At 36.1% G+C, this 19,098-nt stretch overlaps 1 protein-coding gene across 9 annotated transcripts in view; it reads left to right on the plus strand.

Moving 5' to 3' along the window:
• KIDINS220 (kinase D interacting substrate 220) overlaps positions 1–19,098 on the plus strand; it is a 116,536-nt gene that overhangs the window by 29,710 nt on the left and 67,728 nt on the right. For 6 of the 9 annotated variants that reach the window (XR_012122889.1, XM_073217009.1, XM_037026594.2 and 3 more), the window contains 7 exons: positions 708–806; positions 1,861–1,962; positions 6,032–6,130; positions 7,760–7,957; positions 10,167–10,265; positions 12,239–12,337; positions 13,602–13,700. Coding sequence is in view for 8 of the 9 variants with exons in the window: in XM_073217009.1 (XP_073073110.1) it covers positions 708–806; positions 1,861–1,962; positions 6,032–6,130; positions 7,760–7,957; positions 10,167–10,265; positions 12,239–12,337; positions 13,602–13,700 (795 nt within the window). In the remaining variant the exon portion in view is untranslated. The remainder of the gene's footprint in view (positions 1–707; positions 807–1,860; positions 1,963–6,031; positions 6,131–7,759; positions 7,958–10,166; positions 10,266–12,238; positions 12,338–13,601; positions 13,701–19,098) is intronic. The other 3 variants (XM_017641153.3, XM_037026599.2, XM_037026601.2) reach the window with 1 other exon arrangement.

Consider the following 19,098-nt stretch of genomic DNA (forward strand, 5'->3'; position numbering starts at 1 on the left):
AAATGTGGAATCGTCTAAATACTGATTAAACAAAACAAAACATGTGTTTCTTAGTAGAACTTGATTATATTGGTCTCTTTTATTGAATTGCATCATAGCTAAATAGAAAATTGTTCAATAAAAAAAAAAATGAAAAAAAATTGCTCCTGTAAGCTTAGAAAATAGAGAGTTATTATGCTGTTAATTCATACTTGATGAATTTGCTGACCCCTGAAAATCATGATCTACATCCAGATCATGGCCTTAGCATTCTCTCTTTTTTATCAAGAGGTTACTGTAATGATCTGAGATTCATAGGATGTGTTTAAGTGCAGGAGTTGAATATGATTGCTGGATCTCCCTCTGGAACAAAGTCTAGACTCGTACAAGGAGGAGAATATCTAGGGACATAGAACGTTTCCTTAAGAAAAAGTTTTAAGTGGCAAAAATACATCTGGGAAATTTAGAAGAATCCAACATGAATGTTCCCTATTTCAATTTCTATGATACTGTACAAACTTTGGAGTAATCATTTCTGGTCTTAAGAGATTTGATTTATTTCAGGTCTACTATATTTCTTTCTTGAGCTTGGGAATTTAAAACTACATGGTGATGCCTTCATAAAACAATGGTTTTATGAAGAATATTCACAAAAGGAACTTCATTAATGACGTTTTTGTACTTGGAGATGGTGTAAAGTTTCTCTCTCCTTCCTTCTTTTATTCTAGGGAGGATGGACAGCTCTTATGTGGGCATGTTACAAAGGCCGTACTGAAGTAGTGGAGTTGCTTCTTTCTCATGGTGCTAATCCGAGTGTCACTGGTCTGGTAAGCCTAACAAAAATTCATCTGTAATATAAGTGGTAAAGTAGTTTATAGATATTTAAGGCTAATTGTACTTTAGACTTCATAGCAGATAGAAATGATCTAGACCTTACTAAATATCATAACATGACTTCAAAACATGAGAGTTTTTTTCTCAGGCTAAGCTGAAAAAAATCTCAATTTTTATCAACAAAAGGCAAGTAAAGGAGCTAAAATATTAATTAAAACTATATAACATTCAAAAGGAGATTCTGAAATCCTTAGTCATCTTGCCTGTTCTCTGTGGGTATGTTTTTTTTTTTAAATTTTTTATTAAGGTATGATTGATATACACTTCTACAAAGGTTTCACATGAAAAAACAATGTGTTACTACGTTTACCCATATTATCAAGTCCCTACCCATACCCCAATGCAGTCACTGTCCATGTGGGTATGTTCTTTTAATCTAAAGTCTTTAATGAAAAGGACATTTACCAGTATTGATACCATTTGTCTGTATATTTTTACAGATGGTGATAACATGCATTACTACTTTGCTTGAAACTTGATCTCAGACTGTAGATTGAGACTATTTTATTGATGGCTACCCCTTTCATAATATATATGTATACCAAAACATCATGTCATATACTTTATCTTATAGTTGTATTTTTATATTGAGGATATACTGCAGTTATATCTCAGTAAAGCTGCAAAAAGGAAAGTTAATGGAAGGATTAGATAAGAAAAGTTTCATATTCCTTTTATTAGTTTTGCCTGTTGGCTAGATAATCACATTAAATGTATTGAATCTATAAAAATAATGTGTTCATAATATGTATTTATTTAATGTTGAGTGCATCTTAGTTGCCAATTATGTATTATGAGTATTGTGTATATTTTTAAAGTGGAGAATGGTCTGTAACTTGATTTTTTAAAGTATTACTTTATAGTACCTTGGTTATTTACTTTTCTTAGCAAATGTGTTCTGTAAATATTCACCTAAAAGATTTTGTCTTTGCCTCCCTTGCTCCCTTCCTCCTTATTTTCCTACCTCCCCACCTGCCTGTCTCCTAGCAGTACAGTGTTTACCCAATCATTTGGGCAGCAGGGAGAGGCCATGCAGATATAGTGCATCTTTTACTGCAAAATGGTGCTAAAGTCAACTGCTCTGATAAGGTAAGTCAGCAGGCTCTTTCCAGGTTCCAGTCCATAATTGTGTCCACTCAGTGTGGCCAAGTTACATTTTCTTGTGATCTCATGAGACTGCTCTCATGTACCTTACATTTATGTGTATTAAGTATTTTATATACATTTAAAAGGTATATGCTCAAGATACCTTATACGTATTATGTACTAAGTGCCCTTCCATTGTTTTATTTTCTTTTTTTTACATTTTTAAATTGAAATGTAGTTGATACACAGTATTGGTTTCAGTTGTACAACATGGTGGTTCAACGATTACATACATTGTGAAATGCTCACCAGTTAAGTGTAGTTACCAACTGTCACCATACAAAGATATTACAATATTATTGACTATATTTCCTATGTGGTACTTTAATCCCCGTGACTTAATTTATCTTATAGTTGGAAGTTTGTTCCTCTTTATCCCTTTCACTTATTTTGTCTGTCCTCTCACCCTTCTCCCCCATGGCCACCACCAGTTTATTCTCCATGTTTAATGGTCTATTTCTGTTTTGTTCGTTCATTTGCTATTATATTTCACGTATAAGTGAAATCATATGTTATTTGTTTTTCTCTGTCTGACTTGTTTCACTTGGTGTAATACCCTCTAGGTCTTTTCATGTTGTTGCAAATGGCAGAATTTCTTTCTTCTTAAAAGCTGAGTAATATTCCATTGTATATATGTGTCACATCTTATTTATCCATTTATCTATTGAATGACACTTAAGTTGCTTCTATACCTTGGCTATTGTAAATAATACTGCAGTAAACAAAGGGGTACATGTATCTTTTCGAAGTAGTGATTTTGTTTTCTTTCAGTAAATTCCAAGAAGTAGAATTACTAGGTCATATGATATTTCTATTTTTAATTTTTTGAGGAACCTCCATACTGTTTTCCATAGTGGCTGCACCAATTTGCATACCCACCAGTGTAGTACGAGGGTTCCCTTTTCTCCAAATCCTTGGTTATTCCTTGATTTTTTGATACTAGCCCTTCTGACTGGTACGAGGTGATATCTCATTGTGATTTTATTTTCATTATTAGTGATGTTGAACATCTTTTCCCATGTCAGTTGGCTCTCTGTATGTCTGCTTTGGAAAAATGTCTGTTCAGGTCCTTTGCCCGTTTTTTAATCTGATTATTTGTTTTTTTTTTTTTTTTGGTGTTGAGTTGTATGAATTCTTTGTATGTTTTGGATATTAGCCCCTTACTGGATATATTATTTACAGATATATTCTCCTATTCAGTAGGTTGCCTTTTGTTTTGTTGATGGTTTTTTTTTTGTGTGCAGAAGTTTTTTAGTTTGGTATAGTCCCACTTGTTAATTTTTGCTTTTGTTTCCCTTGCCTGGTGAGATATATCCAGAAAAAAAAGTAAAACAGATGTTGAAGAGTTTACTGCCTATGCTTCAGGAGTTTTATGGTTTCAGGTCTTATATTTAGGTCTTTTATCCATTTTGAGTTAATTTTTTTGTATGGTATAAGACAGTGGTCTTTCTTTTGCATATATCTATCCAGTTTTCCCAGCACCATTTATTGAAGAGACTGTCTTTTCTCCATTGTATATTCTTGCCTTCTTTGTCATGTGTTAATTGATCATGTAAGTGTGGGTTTATTTCTGGTCTCTATTCTGTTCCATTGAGCTATGTGTCTTATTTTTGTGCCAGTACCATACTGTTTTGATTTCTGTAGCTTTGTAGTACAGAGGGAGTATGATACCTCTAGCTTTGTTCTTCTTTCCCAAAATTGCTTTGGCTGTTTGGGGTCTTTTTAAATTCCATACAGATTTTAGGATTATTTGCTCTATCTAGTTCTGTGAAAAATGCCATTGGTATTTTGGTATGGATTGCGTCGAATCTCTAGATTGCTTTGGGTAGTATATCCGTTTTAGCAATATTCATTCTTCCTGTTCATGAGCCCTTCTATTATTTTTTATATCACACCATCATTCTCTGGAAAATAGATAGGGATGATTTCCTGTCTCTGTTATTGGAAGTTTTCTGTTGTAACTCTTCTTCCTACATCAGTCCTGATTCTTTCTGTGTATTGTTGCCTGAATGATCTTCCTAAAATTCAAGTGTAGTTACCTATTTTTCATGCTTAAAATCCTAAAGGCATCAGTCCCTGGTATAATGTATGAAGACAGGCCTTTCCTCCCTTTTTACCTTTTCTTTTGTTATATGTATCCAAAAACTACTTTGCATGCTAGACTACCAAATGATGATGATGTAGGTTCCTGAATTCATCTGCTCTACCCCTTCCATGCCATCACAGTGCTTCTTCGCCGTGTGGCATGCCCTCTCCTTGTCTGCTTTCGCTTCTCGTCGTCCTTCACACTCAGCTCATTTGCCTTAGTTCCAGAAAGCGCCTCATTTTGTTCTATTCATTTTTTAAAATCTTTAATATTCACCCTGAACATTTATAAGTATTTAAGAACCTGACATATTGACATATTATTTTGGAACTTGACACATTGTGGGTAATAGTGAAATATAGGAAAACAGTGATTAATTAGAGAGATTTTGATAATTAGAATATATTCTCATCATAAATTTAAATAAGATAGTATTGCTTAACCTGTTGGGAGTGGCAGAAATCATCCTTTTCTTTTTCTGGATGGTGTTTATGCAGGTGTGTATATATAGATACAGCTTATATATCTATATCTACCTATAGATCCATATCTATATCTATATCTATATATATCTATATCTATATATATATATATATACACACACACACACACACATAAATCATCAAGTAGTACACCTAAGATTTGTGTACTACACAGATCCTTTTTATAAACATGTTACAAAATATAATAGCTTAATAAGGACCGTAAGGAGACTATTGCAAATACTTGTAATTGTCATTTTAAAATTCTGTATTTGAGACAATTCATTAATTCAGATTGCCTTATAATTCAGGTTAGTGAGGTTTTATTGTTTGTGGTTCCTATCTCTTGGTGTTTCAGATTTCACACTTTGCAATGATGAAGAAACCTTTAATTTCTCCTTCTGGCTTATTGAAAAATGTTTATATATAACTTGGCATTCAGGGCCCTTCCAGAATCAGGTACTATGCTACCTAGTTTGTCACTCTTACACTTTGAGGAAATGTCTAGGACCTACTGTGCACAGTGCCCTATATCTGTACTAAACACAGATGCTAGAAAAACAAATCTCCTCAGTCATACTTACCACATTCCAAGTGCTCAGTAGTCATATGGGAGTGTGCTGGCTAGTGCAGAATTATAGTGTGTCTCTGTCAACACAAAGTTCTGGTGGACAGAGCTGTTAGAGAGAGTAGGCATTCATTAAACGTTCCTTTCAGTCTGCAGTCTCCAATGCAGTTGAATATCACTGGATATTCATGTGTCTCTTGATTGCCAGACTCCCCCAAGATACAGCATTGGTTTTATGTATGATTTATATTCTTTGATGTCTTTTAAATCATGTTACAAGCAGAAGGTGCTTTGGGGTGTAGTTTCTAGATTGTAGTTTGTTTTGTGAAGTATAGAGGCTGATAGTGGTATTGGTTAAGAGCACAGACTGAAGCGAGGCTTTTTGGGTTCCTTGGTCTTGTTCCACCTTTGTGACTTTGAGCCTGTAATTAGTATCTCAAGTTCTCATTAGCTCATCTGTGAAAATGTGTTATTGTGAGTTGTACTTATTCTTGTGGTAAGGATTACATAAGTTAACCCACACAGAGTATTTAGAACTGTATTTGGTATTTGGTTGTTATTATTTTTCCATGTAGTCAGACTGTTGGACTTTAAACTATTTCACAACGTACAGGAAGCAGTGAAACCTGTTGAAAGTTAGAGGCTATGTGATTTTATGATGAAAAAATTCACTGATTATGAAAAGTAAAGTTAGTTAAAAGACATTTCTTTTATGTGGTGGTCAATCATCAAATGGGAAATACATGATTTATTTAGGATTAAAATTGTAATTGTAAATATAATCTAATAATAAAGCATGATTTTAATAAAAAATTCATGTTCAGCTTTTCAGTACAGTTCTGATAATAATTTTAAATTTATTATTTGTTTTAATAGTATGGAACCACCCCTCTGGTTTGGGCTGCACGAAAGGGTCATTTGGAATGTGTAAAACATTTACTGGCCATGGGAGCTGATGTTGATCAGGAAGGAGCTGTAAGTAATAAAGACATGATTTTAGTTTTAAGAGAGAGAATATTTTTTCTTCACAGCCTAGAAAAACATCTCTGTAGTTCTTAAATGATACTTAGAAAAATAAGCATTTTCTTCCACTTGTCCTGATAAATATATTATAGGTATTAAATATAAATGTGTTTTTAAGTATCTATTGCACATTAATTTTGGAAGGCTAAAACTATAAAGAATATCTTTCAATAATCAGTATAAATTGAAATACTCTTCAGATCAGTCTGAAATACTATTAATTGTGGGAAAAAGCTTAGAAAGCTCTCTTAAATTGCCTTTTCTTTAAAAATTTAGTATTTTAATTTTGAGACTTTTTTAGCTGTGACTTATTTTCCTTCTACAATAGACAGATTTTTAAAATACTAGAAATCAGTGGTAAAACCTAGAAAACTTTTAAAAATTGGTTCAATACATCTTACTGACCAGCAGTTATTAGTTCTTCATTGAACACCTGTTGTGTGTGCAGCCTGGTGCCATGTGAGCTGGTGATACTGGAGAAGCCTAACAAATGACTTTATCATGAAAGCAAATGACATCTATGAACAAGAAACAAGTAATACAGACTACTATTTACATAATTAAATATTACGTAAAATCGATCAAGGATTCTGAGAAGACATACTACCAAATCTCTAGCTCCAGTGTAACAAAAATGAACTCTAAATCATGCTTGACTTAATATCACCCAGGTCCTCCTGTTTTCCATATTGGCAGGAGCTACTGCTGACCTTCAAGGAGCATGTAATATTTTAGTGCAGTTGGAGACAGAGCATAATTCATAGACAGCCATGGAAGTCATACTTTTACTTTCTTCTTTTTGGGACAGTTTATCAAATGGAAGAGTGGCTTGTCTCTGTGATTACAGACTGCTAAAGAAATGAAAAGGCTATAACTATTTTAATATGTGAGAAAATCATAGCTTAGTTTTGGGGGTTGATCTAATAGAAATATTTTATAAGGAAATTATATGACATCTCAAAATAGATGAAATCTAAAGAAGAATTTTAACAATTCCTTTTGGTAATGAGTCAGATTCTTCTATTAGGTGATGTATTGTTATAAATGAGATGTGCAGTTTTTTACAAAACCACTGAAAATAATACAGATTTTGCAAATGTTTCTAGATCACTGTGATAGACAGAAGGATATATTATACTTTTATTGAAATATCCTATAACTGTTATTGTTTCATTGTTTTCTTCAGTTTTTCCTATAGCTTTTGTTGTTAAACAATTCTTCATTTGAAGTCTTATTGACCTTACTTTGGACTATTATTTTAGAATGCATTTAATTTTGAATCATCCTGTCAACTACTTTATACTTCATGCATTATTAGTTAAGAGGTCCAATTTCAAATGATCATGTAAACAATTGGGTGTCATAACAGACCTATCTACTCAAAAGAATTAATGTATCTTCGAAAAGAAAAATAAGCTCCTGGCCATTTTTGGTGTATGTCTGGTTATTGATATTGGCATTTTATTATCAGAAATAACTATTAGTAATAGGCCACCTTTTGAAAATATTAGTTGTAAGACTATCACATTAATCATGTTTTGTAGAATATACCAATTTCTTGGGCTTGTTTTTGTTTTTAAGAATTCAATGACTGCACTTATTGTGGCAGTAAAAGGAGGCTACACACAGTCAGTAAAAGAAATTTTGAAGAGGAATCCAAATGTAAATTTAACAGATAAGGATGGAAATACTGCTTTGATGATCGCATCAAAGGAGGGACATACCGAGATTGTACAGGATCTACTTGATGCTGGAACATATGTGAACATACCTGATAGGGTAGGTTACCTGTTTAAACTTGTCTTCTAGTGGTTATGTTAACTTTTCGCCACCCTTCAGGGTTCTTCATACACTTGTTGTAAGAAAAATTTTATTTCTACTTTAGAAGTAACAAGTTAAAAACTACTCAGTCTTTGTGAAGGGTGTTCTTTTCAATTTTTTCCATTGCTATTGTTATTGAAAATGTCACATGTGCTATTGGTCTATAACTGTCCTTGATACATATCACTGTACATGTTGTTCATGGTTGGTGTTGTTCATTGTCCAAAGGCTTCAAGTACCACTTTTACAGTTAGAATTTTCAGAATTGTATCTCGTGCTCTATCATCTTCTCAGAACTCTACACTTGTGTGTCCACTCTACTTGAGCTCTGTTTGATTGTCTAACGGGCCTTCTAAGCTTACAGCAAAAGAGAGGTCTTGTTTGTTTCAAGACAACCTGCTTTTCCCTCAGTTTTCTCCATCTCGGTAAGTGGTACCACCATTCGCCCTGTTGTTAAAGCCCCAGATCTACACATTAGCCTTGATTTTTCTTCCTCAGCTACTACATCTAATTCTTTAGTACATTTTATTGGTTCTTCCTCCAAAATATAACCTTTGTCCACTTCCTTCATTTCCACTACTACCTGCCTAGTCCAAGCCACCATCTCCCATTGTTACAGCAATAGCATCTGAACTGAGTTCTCTTGTTGTCTCTGATTCACTCTCCACACTGTTATCAGAGTGACCTTCAAAGCAGTAAGTCTCATACCTGAGACAAAAAGTACTTCTTTGTTTAAAGTCATCCAAGGCTTCCTTTTGCGCATTGGATAAGTGTTACTTCTTTACTTCATAGACGCTACATGACACTGTCCTTGCCTAACTCTTCGTCCTTATTTTGTACCATTCTCACTCCTGTTTCAATAGCTTGCAGCCATATTAACTTTCCCTTTCCTTTGCACACTGATCCCGGTGCTCCTTTGGGGCCCCTGCCCCAGTGGAGTTCTGTCTGGATTGCTGGTCTTGATGTTCATGTGGCTGGCTCCTCCTTGTCATTCCAGTCTCACCCCAAATCTTACTTCCTCAGGAAGGTCTTCTCCAGCTGTCCAATCCAAAGTAGCTGCCCAGTCACTTCCTATCACATCACTGTATTTGAATTTACTTGTGTGGCATTTGTTTGATTTTTTTATTTGTGTTTATTGTATGTTGTCTGTCTCCTCTAGACTGTTAATTTTTCAGAGCTGTGACCTTGAATCTCCTGTTTCCTGGTGCCTAGAACAAGGCATGGTGTATAGTAAGCAATGAAATATTTATAACTTTTTATTAATTTACTAGTCTGGACCCATATTAATGCTAACATTCTCAACTAGAATTTGTTTGCCTTGGGTTTGTTTCTGCTTCCAATGTAGAGTAGTTAGGATACTGCACAGTGGTGCTAAATCCTCAAGGACCTGCGTGTTGATTCATAGCCCATGGGGCCCTCTAAGGATGGAGATGAGCTCCAGCTCATGGGCCTGCCCAGCCCGAATCCCTACAACTGATTTGTTACTCAGCCGAAAGGAAAATTATCCCCATTACCAAAGGTATAATTAATAATTGTTGCTTGGTGAATGTAATTTCAGGACAAAGAGATGTCCTTATGAAGTAATGAATTTTATCTAGGTCGTGTACTGCGGAATGAGTCAGTCTTATGTACTGTTGGCCTGTAATTACAAATTAACTAGAATATGGATGCCGTTCTGGGAATCTGTCTTCTACCTTAATTAAATGCAGTTATAGACCCACTCACTGATGGCTCCAGCTTTACGACTCCCTTTTTTAGAATCCATGGCTTTCATCGCATAACGTTATTCCAAAGGATTTATATTATGTAATTTCCAAATGTTCATCTGGTTCATTGACAGCCATGTTATTTTATTTAGTTTACATTTATAATGGGAGGTTACCTTCAAAGAGAATGGTTTATTGTTCTAGGTGATTTGTCTTTTTAAGCTTTTGTTGTGGAATTTCAGAGTGCTCATTTTGAGGTATAAAGTCTTTGATCCCTTATGCCGAGTGCTGTTAATATCAGGTATTAGTATTAGTTAACTAAAATTTTTCTCTTATTTACAGATCCTTTTTTTTTTACAAGAAATTTGCAGAAAAAACTATATTAATACATGATTAATCTTAACTTCAGAACAGTGTTTATTTGTTCCCATCATTAAATATACTTTGTTTTGTCTTTTAAGAGTGGGGACACTGTGTTGATTGGTGCTGTCAGAGGTGGTCATGTGGAAATTGTTCGAGCACTTCTCCAAAAATATGCTGACATAGACATTAGAGGACAGGTATGTGTGGCTACAGTGCTGTCTTTATCTCTGAGTAACCTTGGTTGTATGTGTTGACGGAACACAATATCATTCTTCCAACTTTTCTATGGAGATAGACTTGTAAACCCTAATCTATTTAATGGATGCCTGTATTACTAAGTTTCACTGACATTATTATGAAATTTCTGTATTAATGTTAAGTTAGATTTAGATGGAAGTAAGCCAAAAAGAAGCTAATTTTTTCAAATATACCTCTCTTACTAGTGTAACATATAATCAATCCTGAAATGAGTAGTTTATGGTACTGAGACTGTTGGTGGCACTTTGAGTGTATGCAGTTTATTTTCTTTAGTATTTAACCTCTGTTTTGTTTTCTTCATTCATATGTTATTCTTCCATTCTTGTTTTATCTTTCTTTTCCTCTTTCTCCATTCTGCTTGCCTCCCCTAGGACCACTTGGCTGAAAGTGCCTCTGGATTTTGCTTAAGGCAGTCATAACTCATAGAGCTACAAAGGGTATTAATTTTATGTAAAAGCTTCCCTAAAGTTGTTAATTTATCCAGTATTTCAAGAGCCTTAGATTTAAAAAAACCTGTGCATAATAACCTATTCTGTTGCTGGACAGTCTGCATTTCTGCTCAGTTTTTCCTTGGTTTTAGCTTGCGTCCAAATCCATTTTTCAATCAATAAATACTATGCCAGATGCTATGAGGAGCTTAACAGGGGACTGTTGCCTGTAAGAAACATGTATTTTTGTGAGGAACATTTTACTTTGCTCTCTTTACTTTTACTTTTATGTTTTTACATAAATATAAAAAGAGATGCCACTTTTGGTGCAAGATGGTACCTGATTGATTGCCTAGTGAAAAGTTCAAATAGATGAGTCTTGAGGTGGGGAAAGAGGGCATTAAGGAAGGCTTTCGAGAGAAGGTGGAATTTGAGCTAACTTTGAAAGATGGGTTGGATTTAGCAGAGAAAGGAAGACTGGACATTTCAGCAAGGTAGTGGAATAATAGGATGTGAATTCAAGAAAATGAGAAAGTGAAAGACTGTATCCCTTAGCTGGTAAGTCAGGCTGGCGGTGGAATGATAGGAGGTGGGATGGTTTGAGTGCCACCCTAAGAAAATTGGGAAGCTAGTGTACATTTTTGAGAAGGGGAACTCCATTGGTGAAATTTTGGTATAGGAAACTTAGTGTGGCAGCAGCAGAAAATAATTCATTGTCTTTTGGGTTAAAATAATATTTTCACTTAAAGATGGTTACTGGATCATCTATTTAGGCTTTTATCTAATGCCTTTTTGTCTGCCAATCCTGTTTTCCTATGCTGTTGTCAGTTTAGTTTCGTATCTCTTGCTTTGCTTTCAGAGGCTGTGCGGATCTGTTGGTTTTTGAATGAGATAGGATTTTAAAAGATCTGGTCAAGATTGGTGTACAGGTGTGGTATGGGTGTACATTAAGAAAGCTAAAAATGATAAAAAACAATTCATCCTAAGTCTGTGTATTACATTCTCATGCAAGATTTTTTGGAAAGATTGGGCAGGTGAAGAGTGGAAGGGTCAGAACACTTACTTGTCCAGGGATACAGATCTCAGGGACTGACGACCCTCAACTCCTGCGATCTGATTGCAGTAACAAAAGCACTGCTGCCCTTTCAGCTCTGGGGGGTTGTTGCTTTCTAAGTCAAGTAATACTAAGTTTTCCTAGGCTGCTTTCATAAAGAATTTCTCAAAAGTAAATGCAAGATAGAATAAGAATTGGTAATATTTTCCACCATGCTGCTTGTTGGTTAAGATCCATTAATTCCAAAATATGTATTTGTAATTTTCCTTTTAACAATTTTCATTGAAAGTTTTATATAAATCTTATTCTTGCATCTTATCAATTGTTACTTCTTTAGAAATGTTAAGAATGATGTTTTATAGTTGCGAATAGCAGTTCCCAGTATTATATCTTACATGAAGTGATTGTTGATTTCTTTTTTATTATATAGGACAATAAAACTGCTTTGTACTGGGCTGTTGAGAAAGGAAATGCAACGATGGTGAGAGATATCTTACAGTGCAACCCTGACACAGAAATATGCACAAAGGTATAAAAGACATTTCTGTTCTCCTAGCAATACCTAGTGTTGAATATTAGTGCCTTCTTTTTAGTAATCTTTATTTGATATTAGAATTTAACTGATTTTATAGGTTATATAAAACTGAGGAGTAACTTTGTTATCCTTCCAAGAGCTGTGCATTCACAGCAAAATATAGTGTGTAATTTGTTACTTTAAATACTTTCAGAATATACAATATCAGCTGTTGATCAATTATGGACAGATCATTTATTTCCCCAGAATTCTTTTATGCTCCTGTTGTTTGGAACACAGAATATGTTTCCTTTTAAAAGACCATTGTGAGTGGTTATTGGTTCCCGAAACCAGCCACTTTAGTCTGTTTTACTGAAGTCATGTGAAAAATATGAAACTATGTAAGACTTCAGTGATTGTATTTTGCTCTTATGGATAATAGTTTCTCAAGAGGAGATATATTTGGAACTCTGGGTTGAGATGGCAGGAATTCTTAATGAATAAAGTTTTGGAGTCACCCATGAAACAATTGTGTTTCATTTGCTGGCATCTTTCTAAACTGGTGATGGTAACTTCGGGGCCCTAGAGCAGAAAGTTTCCTGGGATACCTTCTGGTTTGCTGGTGGCTCCTTGATAATCTTTCTCATTTTCTTTTGGAACTGTGCATTAGCTACTGTGACTCTCTGTAGCTTCTGACCAGGTTTCTCTCTTTCTAATTCAGTGATGAACTGTGGTCTCTTCTTCTTTCCCTTAATTGATTTTGCAAGCAATCATGAACTCTTCTGAGGTTTTCCAGAGGCATATTGCTTGTATCAAATTGTTTTACCTGTTACAAACAGATTCTTAGGTGCACAGAAAACTAAAGTGATGCTGGTATCGATTTCTGAAAAATCTAGATAATGGCCATGACTGGCTGGTTGGTGGGGAGTTGGTGAGACTGGGAAGTAGTCCCTGGAGGTGCTGCCCCAGGTGTCAGTGGTGGAATCTGGGGGATGGCAGCAGCTTCAAGGGGCAGGGAAAACTGTTGCCAGAAACGGCTGATAAGTAGCTGGGCACGTCCCATACTCAGCTGAGTGATATAAAATTATTTTGATACAAGCGATTGGTTATGAGAGGAAAAGCACTTTCTGTGTTAGTTTTTACTAACAAAATTCTCATATTTTTAACATAGACTAGTACCACAGTTAGCTATTTGAATTCTTATGTGTATGTTTTTGTGACTTTAAACACTTAGGAGTAAAGCTGTTAATCTGGCAAACCTTCTTATCTTTGCCTGCAGGATGGTGAAACGCCACTGATAAAGGCTACCAAGATGAGAAATATTGAAGTAGTAGAGCTGCTGCTGGATAAAGGAGCTAAAGTGTCTGCTATAGATAAGGTAAAATATCTGTGTATAAAGAAACTTTTTGGAAAGCTGTTGGTAGGCTGACCTATGTATGTGGTGGCCTAAGGGGATCTGATTTTATTTCGTGGAGGGAGAGATTACTTGCTGGAGACGTCTGTGTGGGGTTTGATGCTATGGTATCTTCTCAGCTGTTCCAGTAGCAGGCCGAGGAGCAGGCGGGCTCAGTATGCTTTGTTAAGAGGCTGCCTCCGACTGTCCTCCTGCTTGCCCCGGTTACGGGAGCTGCCATTGATGACCGTATGAGGAGGGTGTGAGCAGGTGCATAGCAGGTTGCAGGTGAATTGCCCAGACGGGCAGGAGCAGATGACTCGGAGCAGGCTGCCATGAACGTTCACGACAGGAGAGAAGGTGCCCAGCCGTACGTGCTCACCACGGCCCTTTCAGAGGCACTGGCATACTCCCCGTAAGGTGATTAACTGCAGTGTGTGATACTTCATACACACTTGATTCCTGGGCTTAGTTTGTTTTCTTTTTAAACAGGCTTCTTTATCTACTTCAATTGATTTCCTCCCTGAAAAGAATCTAATTGATTTACATATGAAGTAAGAAATATTAACAACTTTTTTCCTCTAAAAGTATAATGTGATTTGGGCTTTACTAATCCATAACAGATTGAAGCTTATTTTTCTATTGTTTATGAGGCAGTTAAACAAATTACAGAGAATCAATATGTATTTGCTCTTTATTTTATCAGGAAACAGCATTATTTAAAAAATGACATCAAACCCTCTGAGCCATCATCACCATATTAATATAGTTTCATATAAAAGAAAGGAAATTTTAATATTAAAACTCAGGAAAGACAAAGTCAGAGAAGAGATTCTCACATGAATATATTTGGCTTTATAGAAAACTTTCTGTCTTGCCTGTTTTTCTCATTCTGCTGTCTACCACCCGACTGAGTGCCCTTTAAGATTCCCTATGGCTTCATTAATCTGTAACATGCGTTTATAAGTAATTGTTTCATCCTCATTAATGTAAGTTTCCTGAAGGAACTGTGTCTCCGTATCCTTTTGTTTGTTGCTTTGCTCTGAGTCAGCACATATCTGCTGACAAGCACGTGATCCCTAAGAACAGCTGTTCATCCACTCAGCACATCTTACTGGGACATGACCAAGTGCCATCCTGCTAGAATAAGGGACAGGAATTGTAAGTCTTGAACATGATTCTTTGTAGAGGATTTCATAAAAATACATTTAAAATAAAGGTTAGTTTATTTTTACTTAGCCCATCACTGATCTCTGCATTTTCAGAAATTTTGTGTCTGGCAGAAATGCCACTGATGATACTTTTACCTTCTCACATGTTTGAGATAAGAAATGGGGTTCAGTAGGTATTAAGGTGATGAAATCTGGTGTAGGTATGTTTAGTTTGAGGGCTGATAGGACATTCAGGAAGACAGCAGGCATTGGGAAGTGTGGGACTAGAACTTGGATAAGAAATCAAGGCCTTGGTGGGACTGTGGCAGTTGAGAGAAGAGAGTTGCTGGGGAATGACTTCTTAAGATCATCTATGGGAAGAAATATGAAAACTTCACTTCTTATGGCATGTGTCGCATTCTAGTTTGTTTTACTGAGTCTCTTCCTATTGTGCGCTGTTTAAGGTCAGGGACTGTTTGTCTTCTGTCTTTACATCCTCTAAAGTTCTCAGCCCAGTGCGTTACAAATAGTGAGCCCGATATGTAGTCATTGTGAAGATCTGTGATGTAGGAAGAGAATCTAGGAAAGCAGGAAGTGGGCCTGAGGCAACAGAAGAAAGTTAAGATCAGGATAAAGTCATGCCACAGAAGCCATAGGAAGAACATTGCAGGGCATTTTCTTCTTAAAAAATTTTTTTAAGGTATTATTGATATACCTTTTTTTGGCTTTGATGAAACAGGAATGTGGGAATAACAACAATAGTCAACTCTTATGAAGGTTTCACATGAAAAAACAATGTGGTCACTACATTCACCCATATTATCAAGTACCCCCACAGACCCCAGTGCAGTCACTGTCCATCAGTGTAGTAAGATGCCACAGAGTCACTGTTAGCCTTCTCTGTGCCTCACTGTTTTCCCCGTGACCCCTCCACACCAGGTGTACTAAACATAATGCCCCTCAGTCCCCATCTCCCTCCCTCCTGACCCACCCTCCCCCACCCCTCCCCTTTGGTAACCACTAGTCCCCTTCTTGGAGTCTCTGAGTCTGCTGCTATTTTGTTCCTTCAGTTTTGCTTCGTTGTTATACTCCACAAATGAGCGAAATCATTTGGTTATTTGTCTGTCTCTGCCTGGCTTATTTCACTGAGTATAATATCCTCCAACTCCATCCATGTTGTTGCAAATGGTAGGATTTGTTTCTTTCTTAAGGCGGAATGGTATTCCATTGTGTATATGTGCCACATCTTCTTTATCCATTCATCTACTGATGGACACTTTGATTGCTTCTTGGCTATTATAAATAGTGCTGCAATAAACATAGGGGTGCATATGTCTTTTTGAGTCTGAGAAGTTGTATTCTTTGGGTAAATTCCAAGGAGTGGGATTCCTGGGTCAAATGGTATTTCTAATTTTAGTTTTTTGAGGAACCTCCATACTGCTTTCACCAATGGTTGAACTAGCTTACATTCCCACCAGCAGTGCAGGAGGGTTCTCCTTTCTCTGCATCCTCGCCTGCATTTATTGTTCTTAGTCTTTTTGATGCTGGCCATCCTTACTGGTGTGAGGTGATATCTCATTGTGGTTTTAATATGCATTTCCCTGATGATTAGTGATGTGGAGCATCTTTTCATATGTCTGTTGGCCATCTGAATTTCTTTGGAGAATTGTCTGTTCATCTCCTCTGCCCATTTTTTAATCAGGTTATTTGCTTTTTGGGTGTTGACGTGTGTGAGTTCTTTACATATTTTGGATGTTAACCCCTTGTTGGATATGTCATTTACAAATATATTCTCCCATACTGTAGGATGCCTTTTTGTTCTGCTGAAGGTACTCTTTGCCGTACAGAAACTTTTTAGTTTGATGTAGTCCCATGTGTTCATTTTTGCTTTTGTTTCCCTTGCTTGAGGAGATGTGTTCAGGAAGAAGTTGCTCATGCTTATAATGAGGAGATTTTTGCCTATGTTGTCTTCTAAGAGTTTTATGGTTTCATGACTTACATTCAGGTCTTTGATCCATTTCAAGTTTACTTTTGTGTATGGGGTTAAACAATAATCCAGTTTCATTCTCTTGCATGTAGCTGCCCAGTTTTGCCAACACCAATGGTTGAAGAGACTGTCATTTCCCCATTGTATGTCCGTGGCTCCTTTATTGTATATTAATTGACCATATATGATTGGGTTTATATCAGGACTCTCTAGTCTGTTCCATTGGTCTATGGGTCTGTTCTTGTGCCAGTACCAAATTGTCTTGATTACTGTGGCTTTGTAGTTGAGCTTGAAGTTCGGAAGTGAGATCCCTCCTGCTTTATTCTTCCTTCTCAGGATTGCTTTGGCTATTCGGGGTCTTTTGTGGTTCCATATGAATTTTAAGAATGATTTTCTCTAGTTCATTGAAGAATGATGTTGGTATTTTGATAGGAATTGCATTGAATCTATAGATTGCTTTAGGCAGGATCACCATTTTGACAATATGCATTCTTCCTATCCATGAGCACGGGATATGTTTCCATTTATTGGTATCTTCTTTAATTTCTCTCATGAGTGTCTTGTAGTTTTCAGAGTATAGGTCTTTCACTTCCTTGGTTAGGTTTATTCCTAGGTATTGTCTTCTTTTTGAAGCAATTGTGAATCAAATTGTTTTCCTGATTTCTCTTTCTGCTAGTTCATCATTAGTGTATAGGAATACAATAGATTTCTGTGTATTAATTTTGTATCCTGCAACTTTGCTGAAGTCAGATATTAGATCTAGTAGTTTTGGAGTAGATTCTTTAGAGTTTTTTATGTTCCATATGTCATCTGCAAACAGGGACAGTTTAACTTCTCTCTTGCCAATCTGGGTGTCTTTTATTTCTTTGTGTTGTCTGAATGCCGTGGCTAGGACCTCCAGTACTGTGTTGAATAGAAGTGGGGAGAGTGGGCATCCTTGTCTTGTTCCTGACCTTAAAGGAAAAGCTTTCAGCTTCTCGCTGTTAAGTATAGTGTTGGCTGTGGGTTTGTCATATATGGCCTCTATTATGTTGAGGTACTTGCCCTCTATACCCATTTTGTTGAGAGTTTTTATCATGAATGGATGTTGAATTTTGTCAGTGTTTTTTCAGCATCTATGGAGATGATCATATGGTTTTTGTTCTTTTTGTCAGTGTGTTGGATGATGTTGATTGATTTTTGAATGTTGTACCATCCTTGCATCTCTGGAAGAAGTCCTACTTGATCATGATGGGTGCTCTTTCTGATGTATTTTTGAATTCAGTTTGCTAATATTTTGTTAAGTATTTTTGCATCTATGTTCATCAGGGATATTGGTCTGTAATTTTCTTTTCTTGTGGTGTCTTTGCCTTGTTTTGGTATTAGGGTGATGCTGGCTTCTTAGAATGAGTTTGGAAGTATTCCCTCCTCTTCTACTTTTTGGAAAACTTTAAGGAGGATGGGTATTATGTCTTCACTAAATGTTTGATAAAAGTCAGCGGTGAATCATCTAGTCCAGGGATTTTTTCTTAGGTCATTTTTGATTACCAATTCAATTTCGTTGCTGGTAATTGGTTGGTTCAGATTTTCTGTTTCTTTCGGGTTAGCCTTGGAAGGTTGAATTTTTTAGAAAGTTGTCCATTTCTTCTAGGTTATCCAGTTTGTTGGCATATAATTTTTCATAGTATTGTCTAATAATTCTTCATATTTCTGTGGTGTCTGTAGTGAGTTTTCCTTTCTCATTTCTGATTCTGTATATATGTGTAGAGTCTCCTTTTTTCTTCATAAGTCTGGGTCGAGGTTTATCTATTTTGTTTATTTTCTCAAAGAACCAGCTCTTACTTTCATTGATTCTTTCTATTGTTTTATTCTTCTCAGCTTTATTTATTTCATTGCAGGGCATTTTCATTTATGTTGTAGAGTGATCCAAGTCAGTGAGAACTGGTTTAATTGGTTAACTTCTGGGTCATTGTCTTCAAGACCAGTGTGTGTGATGTAAAAGTGGGAGAATGTGTTGCAGTCTGAAGAAACCTTTTTTTTTTTTTTAACATTTTAGTTGTCATTAGTGCTGAATATGAATAATGTAATTGGAGGTTCTCATAAGGTAAGAAGGTAAGTTGATGTTAAGGAGAAGGGACAGGTGAGGAAAGTGGAAAGAGTTTGGAGTGGCTAGAGAAGGATCACTACAGCATGAAGGACTCGGAGGGAGAGAAGTTGAAGGGCACCATGCCATGGTGACCAGCTGACACAAGCCATGGGAGTAGAT

Source organism: Manis javanica, chromosome 1, assembly GCF_040802235.1.
Source record: "Manis javanica isolate MJ-LG chromosome 1, MJ_LKY, whole genome shotgun sequence".
NCBI lineage: Eukaryota > Metazoa > Chordata > Mammalia > Pholidota > Manidae > Manis > Manis javanica.